This window comes from Meriones unguiculatus, chromosome 19, assembly GCF_030254825.1.
Source record: "Meriones unguiculatus strain TT.TT164.6M chromosome 19, Bangor_MerUng_6.1, whole genome shotgun sequence".
Lineage (NCBI taxonomy): Eukaryota > Metazoa > Chordata > Mammalia > Rodentia > Muridae > Meriones > Meriones unguiculatus.
Window position 1 is genome coordinate 49,666,119 of NC_083366.1, and position 20,975 is coordinate 49,687,093.

General features: G+C 43.8%; 1 protein-coding gene across 3 annotated transcripts in view; it reads left to right on the top strand.

Annotated features, from left to right (window-relative positions):
* Positions 1 to 268: 268 nt before the first annotated feature.
* Ripk1 (receptor interacting serine/threonine kinase 1) overlaps positions 269 to 20,975 on the top strand; it is a 34,923-nt gene continuing 14,216 nt past the window's right edge. Inside the window, exons 1-6 of one of the 3 annotated variants that reach the window (XM_021657763.2) lie at positions 269 to 586; positions 7,810 to 8,031; positions 8,701 to 8,857; positions 11,332 to 11,469; positions 13,288 to 13,516; positions 15,795 to 15,944. In XM_021657763.2, the coding sequence (XP_021513438.1) occupies positions 7,868 to 8,031; positions 8,701 to 8,857; positions 11,332 to 11,469; positions 13,288 to 13,516; positions 15,795 to 15,944 (838 nt within the window). In that variant the 5' untranslated portion in view covers positions 269 to 586; positions 7,810 to 7,867. Of the gene's footprint in view, positions 587 to 7,809; positions 8,032 to 8,700; positions 8,858 to 11,331; positions 11,470 to 12,635; positions 12,901 to 13,287; positions 13,517 to 15,794; positions 15,945 to 20,975 lie in introns of those variants that run through there. The other 2 variants (XM_060372614.1, XM_060372615.1) reach the window with 2 other exon arrangements.

Sequence of the window (20,975 nt, forward strand, 5' to 3'; positions counted from 1 at the left end):
ACAGTGCTTTCCAACGGGCCAAGCCGCCTCCGCCCTGACAGAGCAGCTCTGATTCTTGGAACTAGCTAGAAAGCAAGGCCAGAATGCCATTTTTTTTTTTTCGCGGGCAGAGCCTCGGGGATCTAGGCTCTAACCTAACCCTAACCCTGCCCCGTTCAGGGCAGCTCCGTGCCCAGCTAGGAGGCTGGCGCTCGCCGGTACACACCGCCCCGGGGCGTGCGCAGAGGCGGAGACAGGGGCGGACGCAGCCCAGCGCCGCCCAAGCGGAGCTCGGTAGAGGCGGACGAGCGGCCCCCGGAGCGGCCTCGGGAGCGCGGGTGTCGGTGCCGCTCAGCACCCCGGGGTGTCGAGGGGCCGCGCGGGCCCTGCAAGGAGCGCGGTGCACGCGGCGGGAGGCGGGAGGCCGCGGCGAGCCTGGGCGTGGCTGGGCGCCTCTCCGGCACCCGGCTGGGTGGCGTCCTCCTCGGGGTCCTGGAGCCGGCCCGGCCCGGCAGCCGCGGCGAGGGCTGCTCCTGACGCTCACCGCCCGTCCGTCCTCACCTGGGCTACGGGGCTACGTGGCCGCGGAAACGAAAGCGACTCCGAGGTAGGTCAGAGCCGGGGCCGAGGCCGGGGCCGCCGCTAGTTTCCCCAGCTGCTGGCTTCCCGGAAGGGGCGGGGGCCGCGCGATTCCAGCGCGTGGACCGGAGGGCGGAGCTCGTTGTTTCCGGAAGCCGGGTGGTGGGCGGGACCGCAAGCGTACCCGGAAGTCGAGAAGCGCGGGAGTTGCTGTCTCCCAGCGGGAAGTAGGACCTTTGAAGTGGTTTTAGCTTAGGTCGCGACAGAGAGTGGATCTCTGTGCGGCGGCCCTTGGGCTGTGGCCATGGTTGTGCTGTGACTGTAGAACAGGTGTTCCTCTTACTGTTCTTTCGGTAGGGATGATGGGTTATCGAAGCGCCAGTACCCTAACAAGGTTACATGGATGTAACCTACAAACCCTTTGAAAGGATCAATTACTGTTGTACTTGGGGCAGCAGAGGGTTGCAGAGCAATCAGTAGCTTTCATCATTATCTTAGAGGTGAGCTGACAAATGAGGAGACCTCAGCTAGAGACCCCTGGCAAGCATCCAAGGCTTCTCTGGTCCTCGGTGGCATTTGCTTTTATGGATTGCTGCACACCCTCTCTAGATTATGAAAAAAGATAAGCCGTATCCTCCTCACCTAAGCGTTGGACAGAGCTTCCCGAGGATGGATAGATGCTTCGGTCCAGGGTGGCTCATTCCTTGTCTCTTACAGAGCTTTTGAGTTCCTTGCTCTTTTATTTTGGATAAAGAATAAAGCTGTTTTAACCACGAAATTACACAACCGTGGGGGGGGGGGAGGACTCGATGACAGAGTGAACTCTGAGATGTAATGACTTAGTCATGTAATTTTTGGCCACTGAGAAGATGCAACTAAGGCCTATTAGGAAGGTGAACTATCACAGCTCTGCTGAATACAGAAATATACTGGTCTTGTCCAAAATGAAAGTTGGGATGTTTCCTTTGTATTACTTTGTATTGACAACAGCAGCAACGATTATCAAGTTCAATTTCCATTTTTTTCTCTTTCTTTGCTATTTTGAGCATCATACATAATGTTAAGCTTTCAGGATTGTATTAATAAATATGCCCAAGGAAATAATTTACAAACAGGGCATGGCATTGCTACTTATTAATTTGTGATATTAGTATCTCCAATAGGATCTGCTAATTGAATAAAAAGTATAGCTTCCCACACTTCAGTTGGATTATTATTCTGACAGATGTCTCTTACTATATAAACATGGACTTAATACTTAGTTTTATAGCATAGTTTTCCTACGTTTTTAAAATTTAGTCTGTACACTCCCCCCACCTCATGTTTTTAAATGTAGAATATTTATTTAATCTGGATAAGTCTGATTTATTTATTTTTTGTTTCTTTGTTTGTTTATTGTTTTTGAAAAAGGGTCTCTTTATGTAGCCCTTACTATCTTGAAGCTAGCTATGTAGAAAACCAGGCTGGCCTTGAATTTCCAGAGATCTGCCTGCCTCTGCCTCCCTGGTGCTGGGATTGAGGCATGTATCACTATGCTTGGCAACAATTTGTTTTACATCTGGGATTTTGAAAAGATAAGTCGTTAGTTGCCTTATAATAGTATGTATTAGAGAACTGGGAGTAGAAGTCTGAGAAGGGGTAAGGTTTGAATCTGTTCATTTCAGGTAAATCTTTTAACCTCAACTTTTAACTAAAAGTTATTTATAAATTGAAAATAGTCCTGATAAAATGATTCACAGATCACAATGTGCTAATGTATTTGATCATTCCAATTTTGTTTTTTTAATTAAATTTTTATTTTTTTAATATTAGTTACAGTTTATTAACTTTGTATCCCAACTGTAGCCCTCCCTCCCATTCCCACCCTCCCTCCTTCATCTTCTCCCTACACCTTTCTAAGTCCACAGATAGGGGAAGTCCTCCTCTCCTTCCATCTGACCCTAGCTTATCAGGTATCTTCAGGCCTGGCTGCAAAGTCCTCCTCTGTGGCCTAGCAGGGCTGCTCCTCCCTCGGGTGGAGTGGGAGAGGTCAAAGAGCCAGCCATTAGGTTCATGTCAGAAAAAGTCCCTGTTCCCCTTACTAGGGTACCCACTTGGATACTAAGCTGCCATGGGCTACATCCAAGCAAGGGTTCTAGGTTATATCTATACATGGTCCTTGGTTCAACTTTGTCTTTTATTGGTGGTTTAATTCTTTGTTCATTGCCCTTTTTGTGATCAAAGCACAAGCTGTTTTAATTAAGATGGCCTCTGATCATGTCACTTACCTGAGTAAAGTCAAAATTCTATTAGGTAAGAAGGGGGCATATTAAGCAATTGACATTCTTTGTCCTCCTGCTCTTAGTATATGTGATTGTCTTTGGAAAGTTAATTGAGTTTTAAAAGGAGTCCAGCCACTAAAAGGGTGTGTGTGTGTGTGTGTGTCTGTGTGTCTGTGTGTCTGTGTGTGTGTGTGTACACATTTTCTGAGACAGGGTCTCACTGTGTAGCCCTGACTGGTCTTCACTAAGTAAGCTTGAACTCAAACAATATTATGTGTTTATATAATGTAGACTTATTTTTACCAGAGTTAATTTTGAAATTTCTTGGAAATTCCTATTGATTTCAATGGAAAAATTTTACTTTCCTGTAGTTCTGAATTAATAATCATTTATCTCAAAACACTAGCAAGTCCCCATTGAAAAGGATATGACATTAATTGAAATTAGTTATGGCTTACTATAACAGTTCAACATACCTTAGTTAATTATTTCAAACACTGTTTGATTACTTGGCTTACTACCTTACATTTTGTGTTTTTGCAGTTCTCGGATCTACCTCAGTAGATGCCCACATGGCTCTCTCAAAATACACTGCTGATTAACCAAATGGGGCTCATCAGTAGAGCACTTGACTGGCATGTCAGGGGTGTTTGGTTCTGTCTCTAGCATTGCCAGATAATAGTAGCATAAACTTGCATTCAAGAGGGGAATTAAAACACAAAAGAAATAATTGAAAATCCATCAAAAGAGGATTTGTACTAAGACCAAACTAAGAAAGAAGAAGACTAGAAGAACTGACTTGGGTCTGGAGCCAAGTTCCCAAAGTGTGGTGGAGTCCTTCCCTAGCTCCACTCCACTGGAGGCTCTGGAGAGACAGACCATGACCCATGGTTTCATGGGTCTTGGCTAGGTAGGAGAGATAACCAAGTAAAACTCATAGGGTTGAAATCATGCCCTTGAATTGGCAGATTTCAGGACATGGTTGTAGTTTATTTGCTGTGGGCATTTGTGTGTTTGTGTTCTTAAACACTCTGTTTTTTTTCTTTTTTTCATGTGTATGAGTGTTTTGCCTATGTGTATGTCTGAGCACCACATGTGTGCTTGGTAATGGTGGAGGCTCAGATCCCTGGGAAGTGGAGTTTCAGATGGTTGTGAACTGCCATGGGGGTGCTGGGTATCAAATACAGGTCCTCTGCAAAAGCATTCTTAACCACTAAAAGCATTCTTAATCACTAAGTCATGTCTCCTCCACCACCCAAATTTCTGTTTCAGTGTTTGTGATTTTGCTTTTGTTTTCCTTCCTGAGACAGGCTCTCACTATGTAGCCCTGGATGGTCTGGAACTCACTAAGTAAGCTTGAACTCAAACAAAATCGCCTCCCTCTATCTGCCTCTATAACTGGGATTGAAGAGTGCACCACCCAGCCCCACAAAACATTTTCATCCTGCATCATTTTTGAAAACTTTCAGCTGTATTTCAGAGCATCAGTGAGTTATAACAGCTCTTCTGTACGTACACATACGTTCTACATGCCTTTGCTGCTGTATGTGACATCACTAGGAACATTACTGTGCGTCGGTGTGTCAGGTCGGATTCCTCAGAATAAACAGCTACTGAGTTAAGCTGTGATTCTTTCAAAACATAACCTTGTTAGGAAAATAATTTGTGTTTATTATAGGAAATGTAATAAAAAATGTAAAAGGCCAGGAATGGTGAACGACAGCTGTAATCCCAATACTCCAGAAGTTGAGGCATGAGGATCACCTATCTCAAGCCAGCCTAGGCACACACAATTCCCTGACTTAACAAAAGTAGAGAGAAGAAAGTAAACATTTGCCCTACAATGTAAATAAAATGCTGGCGAATAGTTTGGTGCCTTTCTCTATGTCTTTTTTCCCCCTGTATTGAATTACCATATAATCTATTTTATACTTTATAACCTGTTTAACTATATCCTTTGTTTTTTAACAACTGAATAGATCTTGAAATTTTTTTTTTTGCCACTTAACAATTGCTTACTCTATGTTTGGTTCTGCTGGGTGCTGGGGACAGTGGCAAAACAGGTTTTTTGGTTTTGTTTTGTTTTTTACCTCTGTAAACTTCATTAGAAACAGTTTTAAATAACTGTTTGGGGAGAGTTCAGGATCTGTAAACATCTTATAACAGGAAGACTTAAATGGGTTTCCCCAGGAAATGAGAGTACTTGGACACCTGGCAGACCAGCAACCTCTAGTCTTCCTGACTAGAGGTTTTAAAGGAATGTGATTGGGAGAGAAGCACACTGTGAGATGGGGAAGATTAGGCAGGGCCTCATGTCTCAGAGCATCTATAGCAAATGAGGACTCCGGCCTGGAACGTATATTAACGTTTATACCTTCTGTCTTCACACTGTTCCAGCCTTCCTCTCAGTAGAGACTTACTGGGTTGTCACAGTTCAATGTTAAAGCCCAAATTCAACCTGTAACCAAGTAGTTCTCTGGGGCCCTGTTTCCTTGGCATGGCAGAGCCCTCAGGAACACCTTGATGGGAGATGGCCATTGTAGTTCTACCCCTTCTCATTAGGCATCATCTTAGAAGTCTTTTTTGTACACTTGGAAATGCCCCTGTGTACACAGGCCCAGTGACACAATGGGGGTCGCCAGAGCCCTGGTGTTTAAACATAAACAACAGGGATAACTGTAGCCACAGCCAAGAAGCAGGCAATTATAGTTTCATGTATTATTTTCTCTTAAAATCTTTGGCCAGTCCCAAGAAGGGCTATTAATTCCTTTCACAGATGAGGAAATGGAGGTTTAAGTAAGTTCCTTAAAGTCACAAGGCAAGTGAATTAAGAGTTAATCCTCTCAGGAGGAAGGTCCTTACTCTGTACTGCCCTAATGGCTCTTGCTAGCTTGCCTCCAGTGCCTTCCTCTTTCCTCAGCCTTCATGCCTCCTCTCCTTGACCCTACCCCAGGGCTAGTCTTCTTGCTTGGCAATTCCTGAGACATAGAGAAGATCATTTGTCAGTCCATCTGCTACCAGGTGTTACGTTATGCCGGTGTCCTTCAGGGAGCCTCTGTACAGTGTAGGAGATTCGACTACTACCCAAGCGTTCTGCCGCAGGCCACTAGACAAGATTACAGGCACCCGGTGCTTGTAGATGTTATCTCTTCCTTGACTACCTCTAAGATAAAGTGTCTGCAACTTGTAGACCTGTGAGTTCCTGATAACAGAAAATGTCTCACCTAAACTATCCAAAATCTTTCACACAGTGTTAAGAGGATTCCCGGAACCAGGCCTGATAATTAGTGGTACCTCTGTATTTCTTGATACTATTGAAGGTCTTAGGTCTTCTCCCACAGTAAAGCACTCTGGGGCTGTGCCCTCGAGAAGAGCCTTTACCTTCTTGGTAGATGAGCATCATAGTTCCACCCCTTCTCATTAAACACATTGCCTCGGGCGTGGTCTTTTTACACTTCTTATGTCTCCTGGATTTTCTTTTTGGTCACTACTTCACCTTTTAGGTACTCATTTAGAATGTATTGCAACCCATAAACTATATTTCCTTGTATTTTATCTTCCTTACTTTGGAGTTTTCTGTCTTCTTTTCACAGCATTCAGAGTGGGAATAAACTTTCCTTATGTTGAATGGGCACTGTTTATAGTAAGTAACCTTGTGTGGAGGTTGGCTGGGAAGACGTTGAACTCAGCGAAGCTGCAGCATTTATCCTGGCACTGCAGCTCCATGCCAGCCCAGCAGAGCACTCTCCTTTAAGTCCTCATCCTGAGAAACAGCGAATGTCACTCAGCAGAGATGGGCAGATGTCTTGAGTCCTCATTCTCTTCCACATCTTTCTATTTAGTGTTATTCTTTCCAGTCCCCAGTTTTGCTCAGAATTACTTGGAACATATTTATTTCCTAATGTTATTAGTAGACTAATTACCTGAGGCTCTCACCAGTTTTTGGTACTGCTGTCTGTTGTATACTGTTATACATACTGAGTATTATACACACAGAGTCTAGCTCATAGGGAATTTTTTAAAATTTTGTTATTTATACTTTTGGAAAGGGAGCTTATGTTAAGATAACCTAGGGAAAGGACAGATTATGTCTGATGTGCCTTTAAGTTCTTTATTGACTTTAACCTGATAATATGAAGATGTCATCAGACTATGACCTCTTTCTAAATAAACATTTTTAATTCTGGGACTCCTGCCCTAAAGAGACAGCCAGGATCTGCTAAAGGCAAAACCCAAACTTACTTGGAGATGGCTCAAGGTTATGAATTCACAGAGAATCTTTTTTTAACACCCATTCCTAGTTCTAGACATATGTATTTATTTTATGTATTTATCTGCTAGTGAGTGCTTTTTTATTTTTTCCAGTCCATCTTTCCACTGAGAAGTAGTATGCTGAGGAGGTCCAAGTGATGAGGAAGGCCTCATTCCAACCCTCTTATGCTACATACCACCTCCACTCCTAACTTAGGGCCACACTGGTAAAGTTGTCATCCTGTGAGTCATTGCCCCTTGTGTGCTGTTTGTCCCTAGATTTTTTTTTCCTTTCCACTGTACTGAACTATGAATTTCAGTGGACGCTCAAATTATGTTATCTAACATGCATAGCTTTGATACAAAATGTTTTAAATTTTTTTTAATGTTCCGTGATGCCAAAAAAAGAAACATCCATTGGAATGAAAATCAGAGTCTTCTGAACAGCTCATGTTACTGGTTACACCTCTTCCTCAATAAAAACAACCACACCCCACATATGTGGTGCCTTTGTGGGGGTTGTTTTCTGAGACAGGACTCACTATATCGTTCAAGCTGGTCTAGAACTCACTGTGGAATACAAGCTAGCCTCGGACCTTAAATTCTTCTGACTCAGCTTCCTGGGTAATGGGATTCCAGGCATGTGTCACTATGCCTGACAACATGTGGTATTTTTTGTTTTGTTTTGTTTTAGTCATGGTCTTTTTGCCCTGATATATCCCCTCTGTTTTCTTTATAGGTCACAGCACTAAGCAAGAACCAAACGTGTGGTGTGTTGGGGATTCTGAGCATTCAGAATGCAACCAGATATGTCCCTGGACAACATTAAAATGGCATCCAGCGATCTGCTGGAGAAGCAAGATCTAGACAGCGGAGGCTTTGGGAAGGTGTCCTTGTGTTTGCACAGAAGCCATGGATTTGTCATCCTGAAAAAAGTGTACACAGGGTCCAACTGTGCTGAGTGAGTTGGGAGCAGAGATGCATTGGCCTTATGCTAGCTACCTTCAGGAAGTAGTCCTCTCCATCTGTGTGGCTAAGCACGTGGAGTGTTAAATGAGGCTGACCTGCTGGGAGACTGTGAGGGGTGGCATAACTCTTACTATTAATTTGAGTGAGGACTTTGGGGTTAATGAAAAGATATTAAGGCTTGAGAAATGTATGGGAAAGACATCATTAAAGACAAGAACCTGGGTAATAAGGGGAGACAGTGAGAAGAAAAGAGAGTCATGGGTGGAAACACCTAAACCTGAAATAAAATAAAAATTTTAAAAAAGGCCAATTCCACCATGAAAAAGCCCAGCAACCCTAAAAGGCAGTCAGTGGATGGTATCTCTCTTCCTCAGACTAGTTTTGAGAAACATGCTTTTTTTTTAATTATGTTTTCCAGGCCAGGTCAATGCTGTCCTTTTTATTAACTGATTTGCATGTCAGAAGTGCTCAACAGCCAGTTTCTAAGACAGGGCTAGAGGGAGGAGTATAAAGATGAAGTGAAACCTCTCTGCCTTCTAGGACCTGTCTGCCTAGAAGAGACAAATGTCTGCAACAGGACGCACTGTGGGAACACTTAGGCACCTAGGTAGAAGGGTTCACCCCGCCCTGCCCAGCCTAGCACGACCTTTCCTGCCCACAGGTACAACGAGGCTCTCCTGGAGGAGGGGAAGATGATGCACAGACTGAGACACAATCGCGTGGTGAAGCTACTGGGCGTCATCATGGAGGAAGGGAACTACTCCCTGGTGATGGAGTACATGGAAAAGGGCAACCTGATGCACGTGCTGAAGGCTGAGGTAGGTGGCACCTTAAGGCAGTCTGTGCTACAGTGTCAGGTGATAGCTGCTCTTGGGGCTTTGTTTGTAGCTTTCTGGCTGGGAATTTTGTTCCATGGTTGAGACTTCCTTCCTTCCCTCCATCCTTCCTTCCTTTCTTTCTTTCATCCTTTCTTTCGTTTGTTTGTTTGTTTGTGGGGGTTTTGTTATTATTGTTTTGAGACAGGGACTATCTGTTATGTAGCTCTGGCTTTTCTGGAACTCGATATATAAACCAGGCTAGTTCTTCAGGAGCCCATAGCTAATGCAACACAGGCAAGTGCAAGAGATGGAAAAGCAGGTGAGCACATGACGTGATGCTGTTTGATAGGCATTCAGTTCCTGCTGTGGAACATAGGCGAGGTGCCCACCCCAACGTGGGCTAGGTGGGAAAGGCTTCCCGCAGAAGGACATGTTGAAGCAGATAACGAGGGAGTAAGCGTTCCAGGCACAGAGAATGACATGTGGGAAGGAGCGAGAGGATGCCAGCCTTGTAGAACTGCCGCTCACCGACTTTGGCCAGAGCACAGATTGCATGTAAGGGGCTGAAGCATTTGGCTGCCTTTGTGGCAAATATTCCCCCTCCCTCCATCTCCCCACACCTCATGTCTGCTAAATCAGCGGGTCACTCAGAAACATGAACACCCATGGGAAGGATAAAAGATGATACACATGGCATTGTAGTTTGACCAGATGGTTCCCCCAAAACAGGTAAGATCAGCCATATGACAGAATTAGGCATTTTGATCCAGACATAAGTCATCTGCGATGGAAGGCGTTCTGTGGGGTCAGCCAATAATAAGCTTCACAGGGTGCAAGAAAAGTCAAGGACCCAAGAGAAGCAGGAAGAGGTTGGGTGGAGGACAGTCATACCTGCTAACAACGCTTTCCTGAAAGTATACCAATGAAGGCAGGAGTACATCTCTGGTGCTGTTTTCAATTCATCAAGTAAGTTTTGCAAACAAGGTCGACGGCAAAAATAATCCTTCTGCCTCAGCCTTCTGGGTGTCTGGGCCTACAGGCGTATATTGCCTTCTGCTGTCTTTTATGTTGTGGGGGTCAGCCTGATGATACTGTGGTTCATTGGCAGCAGGATGTGGATGAACACAGTGTGAACACTGTGGTTTGGGAATCTAAGTTCTGTCCCCTGGACCTTTTCCTGGGAACCAGTAACACACACACACACAGGGTTTAGGAATCATCCTGTCTGTACACTGGTGTTAGTATTAAGAAAAACTGAAATTTGCCAGGTGGTAGGGATGCACACCTTCAATCCCAGCACTCAGAAGGCAGAGCAGGCAGATCTCTGTGAGTTCAAGGCCAGCATGGTCTACAGATCCAGTTCTAGGACAGCCAAGGCTACACAGTGAAACCTTGTCTTGAAAAAATAAAAAAGTAAAAAGAAAGAAAGACTGAAATTTTAACACTTAAAGAGAAACATGCATTTATGATACAGAGTACAATTTTAATAGTGATGTAAGATTCTACAAAGATCTGAAGTGCTGCTGCCAGGTCACCACATAAGTACTAATGGGTCCCAGCATGGCTTAATAAGAATAACGTTAAATAGCAATATCCTATCACATAAGTACACAGTGGAAATATTTGTGGTTTCTGCTGGTCATTCAAATATTCTGGACATTATTTTAGGTATACAGAGGCAATCTTTACAGTAGTGGTATAATTAGAAGTTATACTACTACTAATAGCAGTAATAATAATAAATGCCATTGTTTGCAAGGAGTTTGATCTCAAGATTTTGTAAACATGAGTTTCTATTATATAATACACTAGAGGATATCCTAGAGTGAGTAAAATATCAACTGTTCCCAGGATAGTCTTTTATAAATAATTTATTTATTTTTAAAAATTAAAATATAATTACATCATTTTCCTTCTTCCCTTCCCTCCCTTCGACACCTCCCATGTGCTCCCTCAACCCTACTCAATTACTTATGCTCAAATTCATAGCTTTTTTTTTTTTTTAATTTTTACAGTATTTTGGTTTTTCATCTTGTTTTGTTTTCAGTACAGGGTTTCTCTGAATGTAGTCTTAGCTGTCCTAGAACTCTCTTTGTAGACCAGGCTAGCCTCAAACTCACAGAGATCCACCTGCCTCTGCTTCCTAAAGTGCTAGGATTAAAGCCATATGCTACCATGCCCAACTTCTCACAATATTTTAATATGCATCCAGATGGGCACAGAATTTTTTTTAGTTTTTTTTTTTTTTTTTTCACTGACCATTACACAGCATTAGTATGTCGTACCTGTAGGCCCTGGAGTAGAATCTTCCTTGGAAGGGGCTTGTTTCCCAGGGACAGCGGCGCTGCACCCCACCTGGTGGGAGGAGCCTGCTCACGCTAACCTTGAGCTCGCATTCCACCCTCTCGGATGGAGTAGTTGCTCCTGCCTGTTAGGCTGCTTCTCCATTTCATAGACTTAATATGTTGTTTCAGGTCAGTGTCCCGCTCTCTGTAAAAGGAAGGATAATTTTGGAGACCATCGAAGGAATGTGTTACTTACACGACAAAGGCGTGATACATAAGGACCTAAAGCCTGAAAATATCCTCGTTGACCATGACTTTCACATCAAGGTAACCCACAATCTGTACACTTTGAGGAGGCTGAGTAATCATAGGTTGAATTTTCCATTGGAAATTCATCCCTGTAGGCAACCATGATAAAGGAGGACCTAGTTCAGCATTGAGCAGGACGGCACTACTTACAAGGCTGCTGTGGTATGGAAGAGAAAGGTGCAGGCTTGATTGGCTCTGAAGATAACTGTAAGGATATATAGGTGAAAAAAAAAATCTCATCCCCGGTTCCTGGGTTTTATTTCCTCTGATTAGACTTGGAAATGGAAACTCTCAAGGTTTGCTGTCTTCACTCTGGAATGGGCTGTCCTGCTCATCATTTTTTCCCCAGGAAATCTTGTGACTAAGACTTATCCGTGCTGGAGGTAAAGGAAGTAAAATGGAAGTGTGCGGATAATATTCTTAGAATTCAGAGTCACAGCAGCAATAAATTAGCCATTTTGGTCTCAGAATCATCTGCTTTGTGGAGCTAGGGGCATGGTCCAGTGCGGGAATACTGGTCTCACACATCTGAGGTCCTGGGCTCAGTTCTGGCACCCCAAGACAAAGTCCTCTGCTTTGACATTTTGTTTGTTTCTCTTTTCACTTTAAAAATAAGTTTCCTTTTGAAAATTTTTTTTTCATTATAGCAAACGTAGTAAGGAAAAGAACATCCATCGATAGTCTATTCAGGGACTTCTTTTAACAAGGGAAGCAACAGCACATAAAGTTAGTGTTGGCAGCTAGAATCCAAGCTGAAAACCTGAAAGGGACTTGATAGCTCAGGGGCAGAGTCTTGGATTCATCCCCTGAGCCACATCAACAAGAACCAAAAAGAACCCAGGGAAGAACCAGGACCTGCCTGCAAGATCCCCATAAGATACCATTCGTGTCTTAGACAATTAATCCCAAGGTCCTTTATGACTGGTCACTCTCTCAATTAACAACTTATCCTTTATGTTCTGGGTTAACATCTGACAACTTCAGGTAAGCTCATGCTCTACCTAGCTCCTCCCCAGATGCTTCTTAAGAGACAGAAGGGGGCCATCTCCTTGGATTCTTCCATAACTGTCCTGCTCTGCCATTTCGCCCTGCCATTATTTTCTTTGCTCTGTGCCTGACTTTGTTGTCTTTCTGTGCCTTTATGTGTGTTTCTATTTCCTTCTCCCTATCCTGTCTTCTCTTAGGTTCAGACTGCCAACTCAAAACCAGTAGCAGCAATGGTCTCATCCTCAGGGTGGCTTTGGGATGCTTGGAAACACAGCCATGGTCCTCTGGATGCTATTGGGCAAACCAAAGGTGTGGTAATCAGTCTCCATCTTCCCCAGAAAAAAAATATGAAAAGTAAATGAGAAGCTAGCACAAACACAGTTTTGTTGTCTTTTCCCCAGTCTTCTTTATGCTTGAGAATTGAGATGCCAAGGCCCCAGCAAGATGGCTCAGCTTCTAAAGGTACTTGGTGCCAAGCCTGAAGACCTGAGTTCATTCCCAGCACCCACCTGGTGAATGATGAGAAAGGACTTCGGAAAGTTGTCTTCTGACTTCCACACACGTGTATTTTGGCATATGTGGTCCTTCCATAAATAGATAAGTCTTTAAAAAGAAACTTAAAAAAAAAAATTGAGATGACAGAATTTTTACGTGAACGTTCCAAGATTCTATGAGAGTCTATTGAGAGGTAACTCTTCTAGCTAGGCCCAGTGCAACCATTAGAGAATGGACTGTGCCACACATGTACTGGATAAGCCCGTACTGGATAAGTTCGATTTCATGAAAATCCAGCTTGATTTACTTGTAGCCTCCATGCAGTAAATTTTGGTGGCCCCTCCTCTTTTACAGATAGCTGATCTCGGTGTAGCTTCCTTTAAGACGTGGAGCAAACTGACTAAGGAGGAGCTCAACAAGCAGAGGGAGGTGAACAGCTCCTCTAAGAAGAATGGAGGCACCCTGTACTACATGGCGCCCGAGCACCTGAATGACATCAATGCAAAGCCCACAGAGAAGTCCGATGTGTACAGCTTTGCCATTGTACTGTGGGCAATATTTGCAAATAAGGAGCCCTATGAGAGTAAGACATTGTAGTCATGGTATTTTGATAGTAATCAAAATTGTTACTTGAGGGTTGTTGAGATGGCTCAGTGAGTAAAGGCATTTACCACCAACCCTGACAACTTGAGTTCAGTCCAAACTCCAGGACAGAAGGAGAGAACTGACTTCCAAAAGTTGCCATCTCACTTCTCTACATGGACTATGGCTCGCAGATGTATCTCCTCTCTCTCTCTCTCTCTCTTCTCTCCCTCTTTTCCCTCCTCTCTCCCCCTCATACACACACACTGAATTTTTTACATGTAATAATTTTTTAAAACTTTTATATGAAATAATGGTCTTTAGTGAATTCTGTTCCAAATCTATAATTGTTCATTTCATTGCTTTCTGTAGTGTCATAAAGGCTGGTCCTAGATGTAATTTATTCACTGGTATTTCTTTAGCAGATATAACACACATACAGACACAGACACACACGCACATGCACACACACACACACACACACACACACACACACTGGAATACATAAGGTACTTCAGAAGACTTCTGTTGAGTTAGTCATCCAGTTTAGGATGAACTTGTCAGCTGGATAGACTCCTTATAATCTAGCTTAGCTTGGAAGTTGCTATAAAACTCCAAGATTCTTCCTGGAGTGGGGATGGCTTTTCATATTATCAGGCATACACCTTACACTTTGATTCTATTTGTGAATGAGCCTTTTTCATTACGTACTGTGGGCAGTTCATTCAGTTGGGAATATAAAAATGAGTAAGTCATTGTGTAGGGGAACAGTCATGCTTAAGTTAAGTGTGGAAAGAATGGCTGCTTTCTGTGAATTCCTTCTGATTATCAAAACTAGTAAATCAGGGATCATCATCACTTTGCTGATGCCTCTTAAATCTCAGTCTTGGACCACGGCCAGGATATCTGCTTGCCTGTTAGACCCAACACAGGAACCTCCAAAGTAGCATCCCCGAACAAAGTTCCCAAGTTAGTCAGCACTCTCCCATAGCCCTCTGGTTGCTTAGCACCTGTACTTAGTGTCACGATAAGTGACTTTACCAGCCCCTGAGCCTCAGCCTTGTCCCTGTCTTCCACATCCAATAAAACCCCGAAAACTGAATTCAGCAGCTGGAGTTCAAGCTCAGTGTTACTGCAATTGTCTACCATGCACAGGGCCCTGGGTTCAAGCCCCACCACTGCCTGAAAAACTACATACTTTTCTTTCTACAAAGCATATACCCCATACATGATGAATAATCAACATCTCTGTGTCCCCACTGGCCTTCTTACTTTAGACCCTCCTTATTTCTGCTGCCTTCCACAATCTTAAAGCCGCTAAGAAAATCGTCTTAAAAGGCAGACAGGATGGGCTGAAGAGACGATTCAGTGGTAAAGAGTACTAGCTACTCTCGATTTCTGACAACCAGATGGCTGCTCACAGCTGTCTATAGTTCAGGCCCACAGCATCTGAAACCTTCTTCTTGCCCCATGGGCATTGCATACATGTGGTGCACAGACATAGTACAGGCAAAACACCCATACACATAAAATAAAAATGAAGGAAATAAAATTTTTGAAAGCAGGTAGGACCGTCTTGCCTACTTAAAAATCCTTCAAAGACTCTCATAGCCTTCAGGTTCCTCAGTGTAAAGTGGGAGATCCTTTATGGCTCCACTTAGGCTTCTCTCTAGCCCCTCTCTGGTCTCTCCCTCACGTCAGTATTTCCACCTGGGCACAGGTCCCTGGCGAACATCATGATTTCTATCATACCCATCCTATCAGTTTCCTGCTTCCCTAGCCTGGAGTCTCCCTCAGGAGTCCTCCTTCTTGATTCTTTACCTAGATAATTCTTTATTTTCTGGACTCACCAAAATCTTAGACCTTCTGTTTTCATCTTGATTGTTTTACTAGAACCCCTCATTCTTGCTTCTAGAATATCAGTTATCAGTTATATTTTAAGTCACTCTCACTAAACTGAGCTTCTAAAAGACCAGGCCATTCTGTATTTGCCTCTGTATTGAACTCTGGAGAATTCCCTGGCTTTACCCATGCATACTGTTTGCTCTTTAAAAAAGTAGTATTGTTTTGAATTTTGTCTCTCATCTGCAAAAAATCAAAACATCATTCTATCACCTCTACAGTACACTATGTCAGCTCCTTGTCACAAGGCTGTTGCTCTGTGGAGTGAGATAGCCATGGGAAAAGCATGCCCTAGGTAGAGACAAAATAGCAGTATTGTCCAGGTCCTGTCATCCTCCTGCTTGAGAGCCCCAGCTGAAGCTCATCCCTCTTTGCAGATGTCATCTGTGCTGAGCAGTTCGTCGTCTGCATAAAGTCTGGGAACAGGCCAGACGTGGAGGACATCATTGAGCACTGCCCACGGGAGATCATCAGCCTCATGGAGCGGTGTTGGCAAGCGACCCCAGAAGACCGGCCAACATTTCCTGGTAAGAGCGGGTGTGAACCCCACGTGGTGACACTCTCCGGTAAGGTGACACTGGTAGTCTGTTGACTCTTTCTGTTGCTGTGACAACATACAGGGCAAAAGCAACTCGAGGGAAGGGTTTATTATGGCTCAGTTCAAGGGTCCATTCTACTATGGCAGGAGGGTATGGCAGCAGAGGTGTGAGGCAGCTGGCCACATTGCACGTAGAGTCGGGAAGGAGGCAGACATGGAGGCTGGTGCTCATTTGCTTTCTCCTCGTGTTCAGTACAAGGTCCCAGCCCATGGGATAACACCGCCCACATTCAGGAAGGGCCTTCCCTGCATAACACCCTCACAGGCACACCTAGAACTACATTTCCCAGAATCACCTGGAAGTGAGACCCTAAATCCCGTCAAGCTGGTAATAAAAGTCAGCCATCACAGACAGGAACAGGCTTTGAGTACCCACTTCGCATGTGGCTTCAGAGCGACTTGACAGATGTCAAGCATCTTGTCAATGAAGAGGTACCACCCTTCCCCAAAGCATGGGCTCCTTCATTTCCTTCTTTAGTTTGGGGAATTGGCATGTTTATTGTTCTGAAGCATGTGTAACACTTTCCATTTTAGCTCTTGTCAGTACAGTCCAGTGGTGTGAAGTCCATTTCTATTTTTCAGCAAGTTACCACCGTCCCTTTCCTGGATCCAGAGCACAACTCTGTTCTCAGGAAGCATTAACTCCACTTCCTCCTTTCCCCTTTATAGCCTTAGTGTCACTCTTCTATTGAATTTGACTGTTCCAGGTGTCTCATGGAAGCAAAAATTGCACGATACTTCTGTTTCATATGTCTTGTTTTACTGAGTATGTCGTTAAGGTTTATCCATGTTGTAAAATGTGTCAGAATTCTCTTTTTCATTGCAGAATACTATTCCGTTCTATAGATACATGGTTTTTGTTTGTGTATTCATTTGTTGATAAACACTTGGCCTAACCATTTCTAGCTTCTTTCACTTATGTGCCTCCCCTTGGTTAGCATCCTAGTGGTATCCTTAGAAATGTATTCTACCATTTTGATTGGCTCCGTAATTGAGGAAAATGAAGGAGACATGAGTGTTTGGCCTACTTTTGTACCTGTCCCATCCCCTAGATTACCTAGGATGTGAAGTAGGCCAAAGGAGAAGAACAGAGATACAATAGGATGCAGTCCGGAGTATACAAAGCATCATGCTGTTGTATTTCTGTGAGAAAACAGAACTGGACTTCCACCTATTACTACTATTTGTGGACCAGGCTGGCCTCAAATTTACAGAGATCTCCTGCCTCTGCCTTCTGGTTGCTGGGATTAAAGATGTGCACCATCACGCCTAGCTAGAGCCCCACCTCTAATAGGTCCCAGAGTTCTTGACAGTGCTGCAGGCTGAGGACCATACTGTACATTGGAGGTCATTCAGCATTCAAACTATAGCATTTTTCTGAAGTGTCTAAAACCCTGTATTAGAATTTTAGTTTGATTCATCTGTAGTGTTTTTCTCTGCATGGTTTTCATGGACATTCTAGGCATTATATCATCCATATGTCATTTTATCACATGGTTTATTTTTCCAGTTTGCCATTTTAGCACCCCAAGTGAAGTATGGGAACCTTTCCTTTCTCAGGTATTTCTCCTGTACACACGTAGGCTGCATCAGACCATGTTGTCTCAGCTTTAGTATTCACAGTTAAAGAACCTCAAAAAGAAAGCCTTTTGCTTTTCTTTACCCATTGTTTTGACTGCCTTGTGTCACTTTTCTGATAGTACACATATTTTGCTTATGACAGTATATAGGCTGTCATGAAATTCCACACTTAAGGGCTTAGTCTCATGTGACTATCACCAACCTTGCACACATGGGATACCCAGGCTTCTTCCCAGCTGACTATGACTTTGAGTGTGCATACTCCATCTCAGGTTTAGAAATAGACTCATCTGGCTCAAGAAATATTGCACTTAGGTATACCTATATGTTGTAGCATATCAAGGTCAAAGGCAACCAGAGAGAAGAGTGTAGGCAGCATATTCAGGTAGAGGCTGCTGAGCCTCCAGACCCTCTGCAGGCATGCCTCCTCAGTATTTCTTTTGTTCACCAACCCAGAAACTTTTGGACCCAGCCACTTACGGGTTTGTGTAGGAGTTGTATTATGTGGGCACAGTTGGGCAAATTGTCAGTCATGAGTGACTAAACTTAATCTCCAGTTCCTCTCCCCAGAGCTCACATGGCGGTGCCCAGCACTCCAGCTCTAATCAGCAGCTTGGCTTTTCTAGGGACCATCCCCTGTTCTGAGGCTATTACTCCTCCTGCTTCTGCCCCAGTGACATCTTTACTTCATCAGGAGTTTCAGGGATTTTAAGAGCTACATGAACCAAGCAGGAGAAAGGCCAAGGTTGTAGTTGAGAAATCATGGAGTGTTTGTGTGTATGTGTGTATCTCCCTATCAGACACACAGACACACACACACACACACACACACACACACACACTCATTTTCCTGTGGATAGTATTTTCCCTGGTTATATTTTTAGTATTTTGTCTTTGCCTTTCAGGTTAGTTGTTTGTCTTAGTGTGGAGTTCTGTTTCTTCATGCTGAGGTTTGCTGAGTTTCCTGAATACACAGGTTTTTCTCTCACCATTATTTCAGAATCTTTAACTGTTTTTTTTTGTTTTGTTTTGTTTTGTTTTTTGGAGTGCTTTTCAACTCCCTCTTCTTCCTTTCACCCTCCAGTGCTCTGATGACATAAATACCAGATGTTGGTTGTGGTACCACAGGTCCCTGGTATGTTACTCTTTTTTTTCCAGTGAACTTTCTCTCTCTTCTTCAGATTCGGCAGCTCACTGTTTATTCTCTGCTCCTTCCACAGTTTTACTTTTAAACCCTTACTGAGCTTTTTGTTTTGGCTATTGTATTTTTCAACTCTAGGATTTGTATCTCTTTCTGTGTGTGGATGTGGTATGTGTGTGGTGGGGGGGGGTATTTGTTTGTCTGTGTATATGTATGTGATGTGTGCGTGTTAGTATATGTGTCTTTGTGTATGGTGTGTATGTGTGTGTGGTATGTGTGTCTGGTGTGTGCATGCTGATGTGTGTGTATGTGGCTTGCACTTGTTGGTGTGTGTGTGTCTGTGTGTGGTGTGTGTCCGTGGTATATGCATGTTGATGTGTGTGTACATATGTGGTGTGGGTATGTGTGTGCACCCATGCATGTGCACACAGGCACACTGAACATTAACTGAGAGCCTTAAGTATGCAAAACTCACACTCTATACCACTGACCTGTATCCAACTGTGTCTTCTTTTCTTTGGAAATGACTCTAGCCAGGCCGGGTGGCGCACACCTGTAGTCCCAGCTAGGAGGCTGAGACAGGAGGATCGCTTGAGTCCAGAAGTTCTGGGCTGTAGTGCGCTATGCCGATCGGGTGTCTACACTAAGTTCGGCATCCCTCCTGGGATCAGGGACCACCAGGTTGCCTAAGGAGGGGTGAACTGGCCCAGGTCGGAAATGACGCTAGTCTTCATTTGTTTCAAGCAGGTTTATATTCCACTAAGCCACTGAGCTGTTTTAATGTCACTGGCAGATAATAACAGTGTTTGTTTTCTTCGTGTAGGCATGTTTTAGTCCTTTTATCAGCAGTGTAGACTCTTTATGGTTTAATGTAAGAAGTGTTTTTCCTACTTTAACTTACATACTTTCGACCCTCTGTATGCTTCCTGTTCACGCTGAGTTTTCTGATGCTGCTCTAGTAAGGGGAATAGCGAGCAGCACCTTGCTAAAGTCAAATGAAGCTCCAAGGTCCTGTGGACCCTATTCACAGCTGGTCCGAGTCCCTCTGCCTCTGAGTGGAGAGCCCTTATAACCACTGGAAAGCGAAACATGCCCCTGCCATCTCTACAAAGCTTTCTCGGACATTTTGCTGGTGGTGCGAAAAGGAGTATCTCATTTCTGCCTGGCGGGTACCAGGTTACTCCTGTGACTTACTGATGATGTGGGATTGGAAGAGCTCGTTACCAGCTTCAGGAGGGAGAGTTCTGTCTTTCTTTTTGATGACCTCTTGTATCATGCTGGCAGGGACTGGCAAGCCTCTCTTCAGGTTGGAAGTTTGCTTAGTTACGTTTCTATTGCTGTGATAAGACACCAGAACCAAGACAACTTATAGAAGAAAGAGTTTACTGGGCTTACAGTTGCAGAGGACTAGGACTACCATGACAAGGAACGTGAAGACAGACAGGCAGGCACGGTGCTGGAGCAGTAGCAGAGCTCACATCTTAAGACAGAGAGGGTAACTGAGAATGTCTTGGGCTTTTGAAACCCCCGAAGCCTACCTCCAGTGATACGCCATCTCCAAAAAGACCACACCTCCTAATCCTTCTCAAACAGTCCCACCAACTGAGGACCAGGCAATCAAATATATGAACCAATAGGGTCTGTTCTCGTTCAGACAACCACAGAAGTCTAGATTGTCTATTAGTGAGTCTGTGGGAATCGGGTGAAATCTTGGTTGTTCTCTGTGTGTTATCTGGTATAGTAGATTGATCACTGACTGAAGGTTTTACGTAGTAGCAGGCTGTTTCATGCTTAGTCTTCTGGCTAGAAAGAGCAGGCTTTTGTCTCTGTTTTGTTACTGCTGTTGTCTGTGCCTGGTGATACTTCTGTATCACTAGCTTTTCAGCTTTAACTGTGGGGTATATGAGGCCGAGAGAAAACACAGTGAACTTAATGCTATGTGTTTTCACAAACCGTGAAGTCCCAGTCACTTTGTCTACCTTTCTTTCGTCCAGAGTATCCATGGTTGTTTTATATATAATATCTAGGCAGCTTTATTTAGAAGAAAGAATAAGGAAAAACGTGGTAGTCCATCTTCCTAGAACTGAAGATTTCCTGTTCTGTTTTGTTTTGTTAAGATGGGCCTCACACTTTAAGTGTAGGCTAGCTTGGAACTATCCTTGAACTTGTGTCTCAGTCTTGCAAATTCTGGGATTATACGTGTAATCTACCATGGCCAGCACCACCCCCACCTCCATT